Below are 19398 nucleotides of genomic sequence, written 5' to 3'. Positions count from 1 at the left end.
CAGCAATGATTTCTTCATCCCAGTGCAACTGTTTATGAACATCAAGATTTTTTTTCATTCGTCTTTATCATGGTTGGAAAGTCTTACAAAAATCAGCTTGTTTGAAAAACAATTTTTCGTTTTTTGATGTCTTTAAGTATGATTTAAAATTAAAACTGTCACAAACATAATATAGAACAGGTAGACTGGGGGAGGGGGGGGGGGGGGGAGGGGAAGAATGAAACAAAAGAGAACAAATTTTTTTTTTCAGTTGAGGTAACTTTTTGAGCAGAAACTTCTTGTTACACTCTAGAAAACACTAAGGAAAGTTGATGTACATGACCGTACTGTACTTATTTATGTTATTGTTATATTTTGTACCCCATCAGTAGGTACAAGATATATTTCTAACAGCCAAAGTCAAACAAATTACACTCTGGCCAAAGAGAAAGGCTAAAGCTTAAAAATGGTTGGGTTTTTTTTTTCCACTTAATTACTTAATTCAAGTTTTAAACCAGGGACCCTGAACAGTACCTCAGAACAAGTACAACTAGCAGATTACTTTTTGCTTTTTAAGAATACTTCTACAAATGTAACCGGTATAAACGTGCATGCCATTCAAAAAACAGAAAAAAAAACAACAACCCTAAAGCAAAATGCAACAATTCAGGAAAATGCTGAAGGCACAAATAATTTGACCAAAATATACTATTAGTACTATAGAACCAAAAATAAGAAAAATCCCACAATAAATAATGACATACCATATCACTAATGGTTGAAAAAAAAAGTTTTGAGAAAAATAAAAAACAAAATGGAATTAAAGATCATCTCTGGAAAGTGGTGAGTAGACTGCAACCTTCTCAAGATGGTTCTTGAATTTTCCCGTAACACTAGAAACTGCAATAAAAAAAAAAGACAATTTGCAAAGATTCATTTTATTATAACAGCGAGAACTGTGCAGCTGAAAGTACCAGGCATAGAATGAAATGAAACAAATTCTGTTCACGGGGGGGGGGGGGGGGGGGGGGAAAGGAGAGAAAAAAGATAATAATAGTGGTGTGTGGACAGCAATCATGTCACTGACCAGCTGTTTGAATATGTACTTAGATAACAGTTTTGAAAAAATTTCTTTGGCATTGCAGTATTCTGTGGTACTGGCTACATGAGCAGGAGAAATATTTTGTCAAAATTCAAATTCTAAAAGTTGAAAAAAGCATGATAAGATACACAACTTAGACAATAGTTATATGAATGAAACAAGTATTTCTTTTCTCTCGCCGGAAAAACTTTGCTTTCTGGGCTTAGGACATTTTAACAGTCTGCTGAAGATACATTTTCTGAATGAGAAAAGAAGGTGCTATAAATTATAAAACTGCTAACTGCAAATCATCAGCGCCCTGATGGAACCTTGTTAACTCGAACTTTTGTGAAAATCGTTCTTTTAACACCAAAATATTCCTGATACCTTGCTACAAAATGTATATATTAAATCCAGATTCAAACTAGAAATGCCCGAAAGCACTTTAATTGACAATACTGTCATCTTTTCCGTCTGCTCTGTGCGACTATTTGGCATATTAAGTAAGCTGACAATGTCGAACAAAAAGTGCAATATCTACAGCCAGCAGCTCAAACTGCATTAAATGAAACTGAAAGAGGAAAAACGGAAGATGTGGGAAAAAAAAAACTTTCAGAAAGTTAAATTTGACGCATTTCCAACTCTACACTATTGACAATCATTCCTATATGAGCAACTTCTCTGAACCAAAAACACGGCTAAAACCAAAGATCTGACAGTCCCAAAGATTTCAGTTTAAGCAGACTTTACTGTATACTTTTTGCCCTGCCATCAATTGTCTCAGCAGTAAGGTCCATTCTAATATAATGTAAATTTGCTTTGCAACACAGCCAGCAGATTGGCTGCCAGAGGTACACACTACACCAACTCAGCTGCTGCACAGTGATAATCTCCTTTTCTTCTGACTCAGCGAGCTAGCAATTGCCACAAGCAGGATGTACGTCTTAGGCTATTGCATCAAGTTGTAGACACAAAGGAAAATAAATAATTATAACAGTGTTCTTCATCTAGTTATGGCAGAATCATTTCCTTTGACATTAGGCAGTCAGTGCTATTCAATCCCATCGTGTCGCAGGGTCAATTTGCGCTTCACTGAGGAGAAAGGGTAGAGCTAACCCTAGACTTACAGGTCGATTGCCTAGATCTGGTTTGTAATTTTGTGCAACGGACTGTTGAAAAGCAAAAGATTGCTTTGTATGGAAAAAATCTCAGGACTTGAATTTGCAATGAGTTTTATTTGGTGCATCTCTAATAGAAGCAGAAGGCAGAATACAAGTTAGGATAACTGTGTTCGTTACTATGGTCCTCGCTCTTCACAAGGCATGACAAACATCGCTCATCACAGCAGCATCTTGCCTCCTTCACCACATAAGAAAAGAATGACGAAAAGTGTATCATAATAAAGGTCATGAAGGCCTGACACTGTGTCCTTGGGAGAGGCAGTTTACACAAATTTTCCCTACTTAACCTTGGTGTACCTACCTGGCTACAGACAGCGAAAGCAAGCTGTAGAGTGTGGATGTGCGCTATATAAAATGCAATCATTATTAATATTATTAAGGAATACTTGCATAATTGTTACACATACCTGATGTCTTCTCCCTTTTATATTCCTCTGCTTCAAGGGCTTTGTTATCTCTTTGAGAATTCTGAAACGGTAAAAAAAGAATGCATCAGTTTATCTACATCATATGTATATGAGCCTTTGACAATAGGTGGGGGGTTTCATCACATACCTTACAAAACCCTTTCCTCTTCCAATAAAAATGACGATACAGTTTTGAAATTTGTACATATATTGTGCTTTATATGATGTTTCAGCTATGGGAGCACAGAAATAGCAGTCGGGCCATGAGAAGAAATCTTACAAATATTTTTAGTTCTGAAATCGATGTGAATGCAAAACGTGACACGCCAAGTTCGTACTTTTTCTGTTGTCAAGTTCAACAATGAAAAAATTACAGAGAAACTCGTCCTTCACACTTTTACCACTATAACTACATTATTAGTGGTGCTATATCAGGAATAATGATATCTGTAGAGATTTTTTCTTTGAGAGCCTTCAAGATTTTCATTTTCGAGCATAACGTGTTGTCATTTCACAATTCAACTTCGATTCCCCGTGGCTTCGTTTCTATCGGCCATTTTAAAGCCTGGAACAAGCATAATATTGTTCAATGTTTACTCTCTGCCCTAACCGATTCCGAGGCTGTGACCGTGCAAAATTTTGCAGAAAACGGAAATCCCGGGACGCCTTGTGCTCTGTCATCATTTGTAATGTTCGAAAGAACCAATCGGAAAACGAGAAATAATAAGGGTAGAGGAACGTGCATTGTTCCTGTCGATCCATTCAAAGCGTATTGTTGTGCGATGTAAGAAGGCGAGAAGAATTACGATAGATGAGACGAATCCATTTTTAAGTTTTCTTATGTCGTCATCGAATCTAAACATGTTATATTCCAAAATTTAAACCTAGTAATGATTAACATCGCACTGCATTCCAATGGTCAAGTAGTGGTAGATCTACATGCTACCACGCATGCTTGGCTAGATGTCAACGAGAGGGGAAAATTTGATGTAAATACATGATATGTTCCAAAATGGCGACAATCATTTATCCACTATGACGACTATGTGTCATCGTGGCTATGTTCAAAAGATATTTGGTATTTTGCATAGACTCATCGTAAAATGTGAATTAAGTTGCATTCTTTCACCATTAGCATGCATTATGAGTCAAACTGAATCTCCTGAATTTTTGTTCGCCAAAATTTCCCAAAAATGAATTAAAATATGAAAAAGGAAAGTTTTTCCATTTTTTTTGGACATAACTAAGATGGCACAAAGGCGAACACAAAGACATTCAGATTTTTTTTTTCTCTGTTATTTTATATCCTCTTCATGCTTATGTTTGAAAATTAAAGCAATGAGAAAACTATTAATATTAAAATAATTTTATGTACCGTAAATTACTTTTCAGGGTATTTTTCATTTTGTGTCATCATGGTTATGTTTGAAGGATTTATTAGACATTTTGCAGAGATTCATAGTAAAATGTGAATAAAGTGGCATTTTTTCATCATTTGCATTGTGAGTCAAACTAGATCTTCTGAATCATTGTTTGCCCAAATATACATAAAAGAAATTAAGATATGAAAACGTAAAGTTTTTCATTTCTTTCGGACATAACTATGATGACACAAACGCAAACACAACGGCATTCAGAATTTCTAGTTTCTCTAATCCTCACCATTTTATATGCTCTTCATGCTTATGTTTGAAAATTAAAGCAATAAGAAAACTGTTAAAATAAATTTGTTTATGTACAAATTCTAAAAAATGTGTCATCATAGTTATGTCAGAAAGAATTTGACTGGACGTTATATATGTGAGGCAGCGTGGTGAAATCAGGCTCTCGTTAATTTTTGGGCATGTAGAGTTATTGGTATCATCTTAAAGCTTGTTCACTGGTCTTTATTTGGATGAAAAAAATATCCATTTAAATTGAATACAAGTCGAGATATTTGCGAATGAAAGAGGTGGCGGTCACCTGTTTTCAGAGGTAAAATTAATGAGAAAATGGCCGCTAAAGATGAGTTATTTCCTTAGCTTAAGAGTCCGTGGTAGCTGAAAATTTTCATTTTTTGTGCCTTTAATCAACGTTTTTCAGAAAAATCCAAACAGAAATGAGTTCTTAAATGGACATGAAAGGTGTTGAGCCAAAAAACAAAAAAATTATAAAAATACTCAAACCAGCAGAAAAATGCCAGTTTCTTCACTTTGATTATTTTGACGAGAGCCTGATTCCACCACGCTGCCTCACATATGTTTTTGTTGGAGGAGATATATATAAATAGAAAAATTCAAGTAAAATCGTCTCTTTTCTTGCTTATGTGAACATTTTCCAGTACAGAAAGAACAGAAACCTGGAAAAACACTTGGAAAAAATATGACATAGATTTTTAACGCACAAATGGAGACAAAGACAGAATAAATCCATCATCACTGTCATCATCTCCCTAGCTTTTCCAAAAATGTCATTAAAAAACAAAAAACAACAAAACCCAACAAGTCAAGCACATTGGTGATTAGGTTTTACAAAAGTAACTGCACTTCTTAGTTTGCGGATATTCGAAACAAATAAAAATTTTAAAATGCAGAAAAACAGTGTTGGTATAATAAACACCTTCAAGTCCACTTCAGTAATTGACACCATGGGACCTGTCAGTTCTACTTCGAATTCCTCAAAGAAGAGATAAGATGATGAACCTCCTCTCTCAATAGAGCACATCACAGCAGTCCCTCCATCCAAAAGCTCAAGACTAAGTTGCCATTCCTGAAACACAAAAATAAAGTTACTATTATGCAAACAACCAAATATTTATATAAAGTACCGGTACAGTGGAAACCTGCTTTACTGCTATATCAGGGATGGTGGGACCAGAGAAAAAGTCCTGTTATATCAGATCCCTGTTAAATCAGGAATGCAAGGGAAGTAAGCATTTGTGGACTAATCCAGCAGTACTTATTCATGGGTAGTTTCCCATGGCCTGCACATGACACATTACGCGTGCGTGCAGTGGGCCATGTAGCTAGCCTTTGAGCTAGATCGAAGTCTGCAGCACATCACAGCCTTCTCTCGCGTCACCCGCTGCGTGTGCTTGCAGTGGTGTGGTTTGCGTGGGCTTACTCCATCACTGCGTTACTCTCTCTCTCTCTCCCTCCCCCCTCTCTCTCTCTCTCTTACTTTTTACACATTGTTAACGAGCCTTTGTCCCTGCTATAACCGATTGGGCCCCAATTTGCCCTGTTATTGCCGACAACTTGTAATAGAGACAAAGAGTAGGAAAAAATTATTACCGGGCCTGTTATATATGGTTTCCACTGTATATAATATATAAAGGGACCATTCTTATAACAGCTAGAGAACCTCTTTTCTTCTTTTCATGACAAACAACACAGACTGGCAATTTGTTATTATACTCAATTCCCCTGAAGGAACAGAACGTCTACACCTGAACCTACTTACAACTTACAGTGACAACTGAGACTTACACCACTGCATGCTGAGGCCTTTGTTCAGTGCAAAAGGGTATAACAATGGCATCAAAAAGAACCTTGAAAATGTATTCACCCAATCATCTTGCTAAATCATGCAGCATACCAACTTAAAGCTAAATAAATTCTACCTCATATGACACATTAATTTTTCATCTACCACAGGAGTCACCTGAGATATCACTCAAAACTGACCTTAATACTTTGCCATCATAAGGTTCATATAGTAAAAACCCTTGCCATTAAAGGCAAAGGCATTTTGGGGAAAATCCAAAGAAACTGGGAGGTAAACATTGCCCATCAGCATGTGACGGCAAAGTGTTAATAAATCATGCTTGGCAAAATTGTGGGAAATCAAAGAAGCGTAAACGTGTGTTTGCGCTTAGGTTTGAGTGCATTAAAATTGGTGGAATGGATATCTATTACATATCAAATGACTGGAGAATATTATAATAGTCTCTACAATAAACTATGTTCTATTAAGATATTTTCAGACAGATGGGAATACAGAGAAGTCACAAATACCCCTTAAAACTTGGACGTAACATTACATGAGCTCATTAGTAAATTTTGTCTACGAGCCTTTGGTTTTGTGCAGGCCAGAGCACCAACCTTTTTGAGCATGGTCAGTGATAGTTCGATTTTGGACATAATCATCTATCATTAAGGAACAGTGGCAACGAAACTGCTATGGTTTGGGGTGGCCTGACCAGAATGAACAAATCCCCTCTCGTGAGAATCAATGGAAGCTTCGTTCTGAAGATTGCATCGCACAATTGCTGGAATGTCATGGCCTATCCTTATTTCCGTCATGGTGTCATTAAAGTAGACATCTTATTCTTAACACAAGACAAAGCACCTTCTCACAGGGCCAACACTTTTAGACAACGCTTGGAAAAGCAAATCATGCTGAAGACAGAGAGGTCATTACTAAAGAGCCCCGATATGAATCCTATGCGGAGTCCCATAAAACAGCGGCTGAAGAAACGTGACTTTGCTGCCAGTTCAGACACTTTGTTTGCTACTCTCTGTGACATTTGAGATGAAATAACAGATAATTTTGTTCAAAATTTAACACAGCCCATGTCTACAGGGTTCGCACTCTTCACAAAGCCATTGTCTCCGAGACAAAATATTAATGAGCACATATAATGTTTTTAGTCCAAGTGTTGCATGGTATTTAGTAACTACACTGTTTTCTAATCTGTTTTAAATTATAGTAATACAATATCGTTTTTTGCCAACAAAAAAGTTATCCAGGCATTTGACATGCAACACATGTCCATTCTTGCATCTCAGACTTGCATGAACAGGATCCATGTTTTCTTGAACAAGTGTAGTATAAGGAAATTATTGAGGATCGGATGGACAGACTGGGTCACTATCAAGGAAGTTTTAAGGAAAACAAAATAGAGCCAGGTCAGAGATGAGTTGGGGAGAAGGCGGTGGCAATGGAAAGTCAGGTAGCAGTATAACAAGGAAAGTGTTGAATTGAAACCCACAGGGTAAAAGATAATGGGGAAGACCATGTGGAACCTAGAGAAGAGTAACAGAAATCAAAGGGTTTGTTTGTGGCCTATACCCTGACCCAAGGTGAGAAAGGCAATGATGATGATGCTGACAGGTCATTTCCACCAATGTCAATACGCTCCAATACAAGGGCGAAGACACTGTTACATTTCTTTGATTTCACACAACTTTGCCAAGCATTATTTTTTAAGGTCAACTTTGAGAGACCATATCTCAGACGACTCCTGTTGTAGATGGAAAATTACTATCATATTGTAAAATTTACTTAGCTTTAAATTGGTATGCTGCATCAGTGGGTAGTGCAAATGCGGTTAACATGGTAACAAATTTTAAATTACGAAAATATGATTCATGACCATCAGACTATTCTAACAATAGGCACTACAAGTTCTACAAAACAGATGAAATATTTAGAAAACAAAGACTTATTGAATGATACTGAACTGAAAACAAAATACAGGTCCTATATATAATAAATGCCTTACACACCTCATGTGTTCCGCCTTGAGCAGCATAGGAGAATTTGCACTGATATTTTTTCTGAAAAAGAATAGATCAGTGCAGTATAATTTTCAGTCAAAAGAACAAGATAGAACTTGATATTGAGTAGAATACTACAATTTCACATTTTGACGTGCAACATGATACTTTTATAGTAGTACCCATCAGCTAAGCATCATTAAATTGGTGTTGGTTAAGGGGGGGGTGGGGGTTCCCACGAGCGAGTTAACTCCTATATTTCTGGACCTAGAAACCTTAAATTTGGTATACAACTTTGTCATAATACAGGTATTACCATGAGAAAATTTTTTTCACGGATCCAAGATGGCCGCCATTTTTATGGCGGCCATATTGGATTTTCACATTATGTTTTCAAATCAATACTCTTCTGAAATTTACCGATGGATTTTATTGTCCTTTGGCACACATGTACCCAAGAGGCATATATATAAGTTATATATTGTCAGCATCTTTCGATATCTTATTTCGTTTCGGAGTAACATGAAGAATAGTACAAATCTTGTTAAAAATGCAGAAAATGGTCCATTTTCCAAATTTTTTAAATCATAAAATGAAAACCAAGATAGATATAAAAAATGCTGACAATGCAATGTAACCACCCCTAAGGGCAACAAGTATGCCAAGTACCATCAAGATACACCTGTAATCTTCAGAGGAGTTTAAAAAAATGTGTCAAAAATTAAAAAATCAAATATTTTTGACAAAAAATGAGATACCTCTCTAATTAGTGAAGATAGAATAACAATGTAAGAAGAAAAAAATGTTGGGCATCCAACTAGCTACGACTGTGCCAAAGGACAATCAAATCAACAGAGAAATGACTGAGTAAAGGCAAAAAATATTGTAATACCCAATTTGACCCAGATTGACCAAAAATAGGTGGAACACCCCCCCCCCCCCCCCCCCCCCCCGCCTTAAGTTGAAAAATCATCTTCCCTGAGCAACCCCCTTTCCGAAGGGGGAAAAAAAAGCAAAAAAAATAGCAAACAAACAGTACTTTATTCGTAACTCGACACTGTGGAATTCCTGCAGTCTGGTCTGGTAATCTAAGATCATTTAAGATGCAAAAAACTTTTTTCCCCCAAGATAATGGAAGGAATGTCTACACACAACAGTAACAACTCTAGTATCAACAGTGAAACTGAATCTACATGGTTCCATTATTTCCAACGCACATGATTGTCACAATGTAATAGGAGTATTTTAAAATGTTGTGTACAGGTTACAACACTTTGGCACGTGATCGTATTTAATAAGGTATGTCAAAGATGGCAAGAAAACTTCACACTGTAATATTTAAAAAAATATTTTTTAAAGCATCAACATCAATGAAATGTATGATGTTTACAAAACAAGCTACGAACTTTGAGGACCTATAATCTACAGTTCAGAAGGGTAAAGTAACTACAATTTCCAGCAACACTGGCTATAACATTTGTCGAACAGACGACTATAGTAGTGACATCATCACTACCCTTCGCCTAACCTGGTCTAGCTCGTCCTACCTATGACCTCTCTCTACTCTTGTCTAGTCCTCTACTCTCCGGACCCTAAGTATACTGGTATTGGTATATAAGGCCTTAGAGTCGCAATTATCTCATGTTGACCATTCAGACTTCAATAGGTACATTCTGGATGGTCATATCTTCTTTCTGCAGTTCCCAAGATCGTAGGGGCTTTGAACGCCCCAAATCTTTGTGCACTCTCATGCGTTTATTATAATTAACGAGTAAGAGACCACGCTTCTCAATCGTTCTCAGTGATCTTACAAATCACGGACACAACTGATTTTGGGGCAGTAAGGTTTTATAACGCCCCACTCTAAGGTTCCCTGCCCTATGGCATGGGATGCTGTTCGGGGCAGTGCCGGAAGTGGCGTCCAGAACAATGCAGTTAGTATCTAACTACGCTTCTCGCGCGAGAGCGGCGTGATGCTACCCTGGGCAGTGGTGTGACCAGAACAATACAATTTGTAATTACGCTTCTCGCTCCGGTAGCAGCGTCCAAGGTACTAATTTCACCAGATATATGAGCCACGAGCCCTCTGGCTTCACTTTATTGTACTCACCCCGAAAAGAATGAAAGCTGAGGTCTCCTTTAAAATTTTAAAAATGGTGGAAAATTATAAAACTCCTAGCGATTTTGTAGTTTCGTTCGTTAAAGTCAAGAGAAGGGGGGTTTCAGGGGGGCTTGCCCCCCCCGACCTAAAAAAATATGGAGGTGGGGGGTTCAGGGGGCATGCCCCCCTGAATTTTATCCTAATTTGATGTTTTGCAGTTAGGTTGCATCCCTGCTCTTTGTGTAGCCTAATTCAAATAGTATTTGGTCTTCAAGACTTCTGGATTTCTTCTCTGGATGTAAACAAATGGATCGTGGACTTTAACGAACGGAACTACAAGATCACCAAACTCCTTTCTTCATGTATTGTCCCCCCTCCCCTCCCCCTATGTTGTCATCCTGAAGTAGTTATAATGTGAGGTGAGTAGTTAGCCACCTTTAGACAAAGACAAATAGATCTAGAACTATACTTAGAGTGAGTAGAGTGGTGGAGAGAGTCAGCAGAGAGATAGAGATAGACTAGAGATAGAATCTAGATCTAGAGAGAGAGGAGAGGAGAGAGAGAGAGAGAGAGAGAGAGAGAGAGAGAGAGAGAGAGAGAGAGATCTTTCGCTATACGTACCACCTCAGCCTGGACACTTAGCTTCCCAGCACCGGGCTTCACGAAAAAAATTTCTTGATACTTGGACTCATCTGCGGCACTGCTTGCCAAAAGGAAACAGCAACTGGAAAGAATAGCGCTCACTACGGCGTAGCCCCAAATACAGGAAGGCTGATAAAACATGTTGAAAGCAGATCTGGAAATTTATTTGTACAAATGTATTTATTTTGTATGAATTATTCTGCACTTCACACACTGCAAACCGAACGGGAGTTTTCACAGCTGACTTCTGTAGAAGTCTTGTTGAGATTTGATCCAACCGAAATCTTACGTGTGGCAGGCAGTGGCAGTGGAGGTCTTGATGAGAAAATGAAAACATTGTGGGAGTTACTCCCCTTGTCTCTTAACCTTTGACCTCAGGTGTAAAGTTCGATAGATCTATACAATACAACAGATCAGTTGATTCTCTTCGGCCCACCCGTCGCAGAACCTCAGGTTTGGAAAGAGTAAGTCTACTTGCTTCCAGATTTCCTTCGCCATCAGCAAACAGATTGGCCAACGAAATGGCACAGCCCCTCAGATTTGATGGGAAAGTAGTCCTCATCACAGGAGCAGGGAACGGTAAGCAAAATCCTTTGGCCCCGAGCCTGCCTTGAGTGAGATTCCGTATAAAATACTCACTGACACCACTGTCGCGGTCACCGTCAATGAGGACAGTAATTATTCCAGTCACTGATGTATCCACACACGCAATGAGTACATTTATACGTGCCTGCTCATGTTACCTTTTGGTTAGAAATAGCAGTGTTCCTAGATTTATTGGAAAGGAAAGGATACAACTTCTGTTGGCCGGTATATTATAGTAATATATGAAAGTGTACTCAGCAATTTTTACTTGTGCAGTAGTGACAGTGAGTTAGATCTAACATGCGATAAATGTAGAAGGATACAAACTATTTTTAGGTAAGGTGGCCATTTTGTGTGACATCAGACCGGAACACCCCTCCGATGATGTGACTATATTTGTGAAAGTGGCTATTCTCACCCGCCGGAAGTTCTCGCAAGATCAACTCCTCCCCTCTTCTCTCTCTTTCTGTCTCTTTCTGAATACTGTCTATCGGTGTGGACGATCAAATTGACCAAAACAAAGTTTAAAAATGATGTTAAAACACAAAAATAAATTAATTTGGTTGTCTACAAAGATGCTACGGCTATTTAACTTTTCGAATCGAGCCGAATTACGCGGGTCGCCATTTTGTTTTGCCCGGAAATTCTCGCGCTACTCCTCTCTCTCTTTCTCTCTCCACTGCCCACAGACAAAATTGTACGCTTTTAGTAGGCTACAGTTGTAATGGAACGTTTGTTCACGGCACAGAATTCTACAATTTTTCTGTTATCACAGTGTAGAATTCTGTGGTTTAGGGTGAACGCAAAATTTGGTGAACGCGCACCGGGTGAGAATAGCCACAAGACTCACCTGCACTATTCTCACTCCGGGTGAGAATAGAGGTGGCCATATTTGTAAATATAGCCAACGGGATGGCTCAACGCTTTGGTGCGATATTTTTCCAGGAATACCAGTAATGTGATTTTTGATATTATATATGATGCAGTGCTCCGATGATGAATAGTCTCTTTTATACGGTAGATCTAGATCTAGATCTAGAGGAAACGTTCAAAGAATGAATTCTATAGACGCAGTGAACCGGAAAATTAGGAAGCTCAAACCCGTCAATGTCTCAATGAAGGAAATTGTTGACATTCGTACGGTGTCAAACTGGAATTCCGAAATGTTATTAACATACCGGAAACACATCATTCTGTGTGGTACCTCCACTGCCTTCTTAAAATAGTCTGTGGGTATCCCAGATGACATCACATTACTAAAATTAGCAGCCAATCAGAAAGATGCGTCTTCTACGTTTAACGGCATGTGTAGATCTAGGCCTTGTCACCCTTGTGTATGTCTGTAGACTCGTAGATCTGGTAGATTCTAGTTGTAGTAGATCTAGCCTAGAATGAATTTAGAACTATGGATGGCAGATGGACGTGAGCCCAAAGACTAAAGAACAGACGGTCCTGTAACTTGATGGTCACCTCTCTGAACTCATTTTTGTTTAATTAGAGCAGAGTCAGTAGATGCACAGAGAGGAAATTGGATTGGTCCTCTTGCTAGTTTTCTGAACAAAGCGCAATTTATGTTAGTTACCCCAACGACCCATCATCCATCAATAGCAATATTCTTGGCTTGTACATTATACTCTGCTTCCTAATCTTTATCAGCATATCAAAGGGGTAGGCCTAGCATTTAACTACGAAGGGCTAGTCGTACTTAAGAGCAAAATAGAAAAATAGAGGGGTTTTAGGGGCTGAGGTCTTGCAGCATGCTTCTTTTCCACTGGCTTCATAATGATTGCAGTGTGAAACAGACCATTCCAGCTCTGTCTATACTGAATAGTTGTGGATGGGCCTGTGAGATGCAGATTTCTTAAGGCATGAGTCTCGGTAGTACGGTTTAAGGTTTTTTGACACATTCTGGAATATTGCTTGTGTCATCCTCACTATCTGGAGCAGAGAGGGTTTCCGAAGGACTATCTTGAATTGCTCCACCCAACAGGGATCTTTTCATTCACCACTGCCATGTCTCTGTCGCATTACATGTAGCTGTGGCCTCTCACTGGAAGTTATGTGCAGGTTATGTTGGTAGGTGCTTGTGGGTGAAATTATTTAAGTCTGCACTTATGTATTGTCACATTGTGTGCCAAGAGATGTAGAAGAACAGATATCTTAGCGTGTGATTAGGTTTGAGAGTAGAGGCAGTGTCTGTCATCAGTTGACAGTGTTGGAAAAAGTACTCTCCCTCTGGAAATGTACATTCTGTGTTGTGAATTTGCAACTAAGAGCGCTGCTGTAAGGATCAATTGAATATTTAATAGAGCACAAACTCAAGGCAGCTCCCTCCCTCCCTCTCTCTCTCTCTCTCTCTCTCTCTCTCTCTCTCTCTCTCTCTCTCTCTCTCTGATGTGCTCATATTATTACTGTCCATTTTTACGGGGAACAGCTCACCCCAAGGGTGATTCTTTTTCCGATTCATATTTAGGAAAAAAAATTATACGGGCATAAGAAATATTGAAGAAAGTAAATTTTGATAAGTCGAAAAATATTAAAGTTGCCATGGAATGGAAACAGCATCAACATGCAAAACAAACAATAATTTAAAAAAAAACGAAAGCTTCTTACTCTCTAACAAAATTGCATGAACATTGGTGGAATTATAGATACAGATACTATGGTCAGTCGTACTGAGCAAAATTTTGATATTTGAATGTAAAAAAAGATATATATGTATGTGTTCCTGTACCCTGAAATTGCATCACAATAATTAATAAATTAATCATTGTGAACACCAAAAAAAATAATTTTACGCCTCTATCAAAAATCTACTCAGTGCAAAGGAAGGAGGAACATTTTAAAGGCATTCCCAAGGCGAAAAGTGTTAACTCCAAAATGGCCGCTCTTCTTGTGGGTGTGGTACATGTTGTGATGTCAGTGAATGAGATGATGATGCTGGCAGTGGCAGTGATGATGGTAATGATAATGACGAGGAGGTGATGGTGGTGGTGATGATAAAGAGAGATCATGGTGAGGGTGGGGAGTTAAGAAGGAAGAGGTGGTGGTGGAGGAAGGGAGGAAAAAGATGAAGAAGAGAATAGAATGATGGTGAAGAGGAGGAAATGGAAAACCTATGGGGCTGTTCAAATATAATCTTACACTTTTGGGGACCTTTTTAAAACAAAAAACCCAAATACCACTTTTCTCACATTTGCCTCCAGTCCCCACGTACACGAATTTAATATTAGTACTTTTTCCGATCTTCAACTTCCATTATTATTTTAAAGATACCTGTACTAGATCTATACGTGGCTTTTTTTAACCAGCTTGTAATTTTTAAAAAATCATTTCAGTTAATACAATTTAATCAAACCATATGGACTAGAAAGAACGCATATATGTGGAAGACATTGAGAATCTTGTCAATGCAATAGGTACGTGCCTTACAAATAAAAGAAATCAAGACAAAAGATCATCAAAACAGTGGCAAAGTTACAAAGAAACATTAAGAAATTAGATATCCACCTACAGAATTTTCATCATAATTAAAAAAAACCCACAAAAAAACAACCAACAACGGGGATCTGCAGTGATCATGCAGATCTGGGTCTTGTTATTGGCATTTATCCACTTTTTCTTTTATCTTTTCTTCTCAGTCAGGTTAACCTCCCCACCCAATCTTACACTTTTCTTACAGAAGCCAAAGCAGAACAAAAAAATTGCCTTTAACGTTACCATGTGCACTGTCATCTGTTGTGGAACAATGTGAAGAGATGAAGAGAAGTAGGCTTAGTTGCATTGATGCTTTCCATGCATAGTTATTTGGGATTAAGTATGTGGCAGAACTGAAATAACATGTTTATTATTATTTAATATACATGTTTAACTTATCACTGGACCAAAAGCTGGCATCCCCTCATGAACACGTTTATAGAGTTCTTTGAACAATGCCATCTGTCGTGTTTTTCCTTTTTGCCTGTGAGTTCGGAGACAGACGAACAGTATGTGGAAAAGTGAGAAAAGTATCAGTATTTATATATGACTTTCACTGTTTAAAACTTAAATATAATTTTTTCCCCTTTATCAGGTCTGGGCCGCTCATACGCTCTCGCATTTGCTGAAAGAGGTGCCTCTGTTGTTGGTAAGCTTATGTATTTTTCATTCTTGATTAGATGTAAATTGTAATGTAATTTAGTATAATTAGGTTAATCATTTTTGTCAGAAAAAGTACCACAATAGGTCCTCATCCATTCTTTAAGCTCAAGAATAAAAATTTTAAATTCTTATCTTTTAATCCACTCTGTGAGAGGAGAATGCTTTGAATGTTGGGCAGTGGTACCTTTTGAGTTTTGATGGATAGATTTGCTCTGGGGGCTCAGCAACTCAACAGGTATGGTGTTGGTCAGTTAACCCCGAAGTCTGGAGTTCGATCCCTCCCAGGCTTTGGTATTTTTCCTTGTGTTTTCTACATCCCCTGATCTTAAGGTAGGTGAGATGGAGCCCCTTATTTTCTCGGATAAGGACAAACAAATTTTGGAAGTCCCATGTGAAAATTCCGCACTTAAAAAATCCCTTGGTCCGTTTTAGTATTGTAAAGAGTAGGCCCTTTGGACAGCCGCCTTGTCAAAATTCAAAATTAATTCTTTCTATAAACTGAAGCCACTCTAGTCAGAATAAATATTAATTCAAAGTGCTCTGGCAACCAGCGTGGGACAGCTTGTCTGGCAGGGGACGATGCTATGTTCTTCGCTGATAAAACGGCAATGGAAGTAAAATGGTCTGCACTGCGTGATACAGATTTTACAGTCAATTGCTTCCTGAGCTATTGTAGGGATGCAATAAAAAGAAGAAGATTTGTTCATTAATTAAGTCATGATGGCAAGTTTGTCTTCTAGAAATCATCTCACTGAGAGGGTTTGTCACTCTGAAATTGGTCATTATTTTGAAGGCCATTAGTGTTTTGGGACTTCTGCTGGCTGCGGGATGAAGTCTGTTGCCGTATCAATATAGACACCTGACCCGCAGGCTGCGTGCCTGTCATGTGCCGCATCCTCTCCGATGAAGGGGTGACCAATTTTGTCTTTTATCCCGTTCTTTTTGTAGCATTTCGTTAAAGGTCTTCATACAGATAATAGACCCTGGATACTGTTTCAGTGAAAGGCTGTAATGATCTGTTTCTAAAGCTCATTAGACTCTTATAAAAGACAGTTTACCTTCAATGTGGTAAAGCAAACTGTTGCTTAAACTTTGTCCCCAGATTTAACTTTTGCAACCTCCTTTTAGATTCTTTGTCACTTTCCCATATAGGCCTACATTTTATCAGGTGATTATGAAATGACACAGAAGCTTAAAAGCCATTGAGTGATATTAGTTACTGGTATAACAAGATAATTTTGTCAAACTCCCTACTATTATTTGGCTAGTTGTCCTTGAAATTTTTAGTTGTAGTCTTTAGTATCAGGTGACGGCAGTTCATAGTTTTTGATACTAGGTTTTTGTTTATAACACATGCATAGAATTATATAAGCAGTTCTTCCTTCAAATGTTGTCCTGCTTTCATATTTTTGTGATATTTTGTTTTGTCCAGCAGAATTTTGCAATCTCTGTGTACAAGTAGTTTTAGCATTTGTTTCAGATTTGGTTTCTTCTTTTTTATTTCAGCTTATACCTCCTTTGATCAGAAAAGGTTGTCTGAATAGATATATTTCATTTTCAGCCATTTCAGACAGTGTACTCTTCAGTTCTTTGAAGGTGTACAGGAAATTCTGTACTTGGGAGAGATAAATTTTTCTACTTTGTAATGGAAAATGCTTCCCCATCAACGATCACAGATTGACTGACTAGAGGCTCCTGGTTTATGGCCTGAGATATTGTCTACAACTCTGTAACTTTGGCTCCCTGTTCAGTCTAGCATAGCTGTATAATTTTCCAATTCCCATGCAACCCAATCCTTTTTATGTTTCTTGACAAAAGTGGTCTTTGTCATATTGACATGCTATAATGTCCTACACTGTGGGGGCATCTACTACTTTCTATTGAATGTACATGTTGTAAATGAGATTTTGGGTGGGTTGGTTTCTGTGAATTTGACATCTGTCACTCTGTCTATCACCTTGTTTTACAGTAATGGAAAGAGAAAAAGTGTTTGGTTTGAAGGGACAAAAAAGTGCACCAAAAAATTGGGTAATGTCATAGATTATTTCTCTGTCTCCAGTGAATGATTTGGGAGGAGACCACAGTGGCTCTGGATCAGGCACAAAAGCTGCTGACAAAGTTGTTTTTGAGATCAAGTCAAAAGGAGGGAAAGCTGTTGCAAACTATGGTAACAGCCTGATTTCCATATATTAGACTTGTTTATGTATGTGTTATTTGACACCTCAGTTTATACATATATGGCTTGACTTTCCAACTTTTATGACCTTTTTAAAACTGATTTGGCTGTATTGCACACATATGTTTCATGTGGTTAAGAGGCAAAAACCACAAATTTTTAAAATAATGAAGCAAAAGGTATGAGGATGTTTGTATTGCTTTTGTTTTTTTCACCCTATGGTTTGATATTAATGTGTTTTTAAATAAATAGAAAGATGGTCCAAGTTCTAAGGCTTAAATACATACATGAAGTTGAATATATATGATCATGAAGCATGACTCAGATTCTACCCAGTTACTGAGCCTGGCCTACATGGATAGATATATACAGTTGAGAATTTAGTTTATATTTGTAGTGAACGTTTATCAATGATCTGTTTTTAAATCATCAGATTCTGTGGAGGAAGGAGATAAAGTGGTCCAAACTGCTCTTGATGCCTTTGGGCGAATTGGTATGTGCTTTGATTTATTAACGTTTGAAATATTTTATATTCTTTGAGTGGTTGTTGAGTGGCACAATGTCTTATTGTATTGCTTGGATATTATACCTTAGCCTTAGAGTAACTCTAAGCTAAATGAAAGAAATAGGTATCGGTGTAGTCCCCAAGTTTGAGCTTCGTGCAAAAAGCCGTGATTTTGAGGTATGACTTTTGAGGTCTTTGTGGTACACAAAGATCAAACCGCAAAACTGTTAACCCTATCCGTATGCCTGGGGTCATTTTGTACTCCAGGGGTTGTATTCTTCTCGTTTCAGAATACTTCTATTGTGAAGATCTCTTTGAAACTTTCAGTATTTCTCCAAAAATTATTTTGACAGACTGCTATGCAAAGCATATGGATCAGATTATCGAGTAAATTTCCTCTTTGGAAAGTGGTGGCACAGAGTTCCAAACGTCGTATGGATACGATTGTAAAACTCGACATGCGTATAGGGTTAAGGAGTTCCACAGTAGAAGTTTTGATGGCTCACAGGAGAGCAGTGAGGTTGATATAAAATGTCATTTTGTTTTTCCAGATGTTGTCATCAATAATGCTGGAATTCTGCGAGACAGGTCATTTGCAAGGATAAGCAATGAAGACTGGGGTAAGTAGACTACACAATCTCTGAAACCAAAGTTTTGCCTGTGATTCCCAGTTCTATTTTCATGCTTGTCTAAAGAAATTAACCCTTTCGCCGCCAGGCCGGCTCTGGAACTCTAGCAATTAGCTGTAGACAGTGTTAGACCTGGCAGTGAAGCGGCTAAGTACATTTTTAAACATCGTGAGGTGAAACTAAGTACAAAATATTTGCGCAGCGTATGTTATGTTTATGTGGGGGTTATGGGCAACAAAATGAAAAGTTTGTACTGGTCATGCACAGTGGTAGTGAATATTCGAAGTCCGTACTCAGATACACACTCTTTCTCTCTCCTCCCTTTCTTGGCCCTATGTCTTTTTTTTTCTTTCTCTGTCTGTCTGTCTGTGTGTGTATCTGTCTGTCTGTCTGTCTGTCTGTCTGTCTCTGTCTGTCTGTCTGTCTGTCTGTCTGTGTGTCTGTCTGTCTGTCTGTCTGTCTGTCTGTCTGTCTGTCTGTCTGTCTGTCTGT

The 19398-nt window shown here is 38.1% G+C and overlaps 2 protein-coding genes across 3 annotated transcripts in view; one reads left to right on the top strand and one right to left on the bottom strand.

Moving 5' to 3' along the window:
* Positions 1 to 237: 237 nt before the first annotated feature.
* On the bottom strand, positions 238 to 11187 carry LOC101864453 (myeloid-derived growth factor). The gene is made up of 5 exons (XM_005096499.3): positions 10851 to 11187; positions 8138 to 8188; positions 5247 to 5396; positions 2649 to 2709; positions 238 to 879 (listed from the first exon to the last, which is right to left on the bottom strand). The coding sequence occupies exons 1-5, from the start codon at positions 11010 to 11012 to the stop codon at positions 800 to 802; spliced, it is 504 nt and encodes a 167-aa protein (XP_005096556.1). The 5' UTR covers positions 11013 to 11187; the 3' UTR covers positions 238 to 799.
* A 49-nt stretch (positions 11188 to 11236) lies between these two features.
* LOC101864683 (peroxisomal multifunctional enzyme type 2) overlaps positions 11237 to 19398 on the top strand; it is a 26498-nt gene continuing 18336 nt past the window's right edge. Inside the window, exons 1-5 of one of the 2 annotated variants that reach the window (XM_005096500.2) lie at positions 11237 to 11450; positions 15529 to 15582; positions 17656 to 17763; positions 18206 to 18265; positions 18829 to 18897. In XM_005096500.2, coding sequence (XP_005096557.1) covers positions 11393 to 11450; positions 15529 to 15582; positions 17656 to 17763; positions 18206 to 18265; positions 18829 to 18897 — 349 coding nt within the window. In that variant the 5' untranslated portion in view covers positions 11237 to 11392. Of the gene's footprint in view, positions 11451 to 11566; positions 11682 to 15528; positions 15583 to 17655; positions 17764 to 18205; positions 18266 to 18828; positions 18898 to 19398 lie in introns of those variants that run through there. The other variant, XM_035969248.1, reaches the window with a different exon arrangement.

The sequence above is a fragment of the Aplysia californica genome, unplaced genomic scaffold (assembly GCF_000002075.1).
Source record: "Aplysia californica isolate F4 #8 unplaced genomic scaffold, AplCal3.0 scaffold00130, whole genome shotgun sequence".
Taxonomy (NCBI): Eukaryota; Metazoa; Mollusca; class Gastropoda; order Aplysiida; family Aplysiidae; genus Aplysia; species Aplysia californica.
Note: the sequence above shows the minus strand (reverse complement) of the source record. Positions and strands in the feature narration are given on the sequence as shown.

Excerpts from the sequence above, each read along its gene's own strand:
- LOC101864453 (XM_005096499.3), bottom strand. The coding sequence starts at position 11,012 with ATGTTTTATCAGCCTTCCTGTATTTGGGGCTACGCCGTAGTGAGCGCT. Across the intron at positions 5,397-8,137 it reads CTCAAGGCGGAACACATGAG|GAATGGCAACTTAGTCTTGA; the intron begins GTGTGTAAGGCA and ends TTTGTGTTTCAG. Across the intron at positions 880-2,648 it reads TAAAAGGGAGAAGACATCAG|TTTCTAGTGTTACGGGAAAA; the intron begins GTATGTGTAACA and ends TTTTTATTGCAG.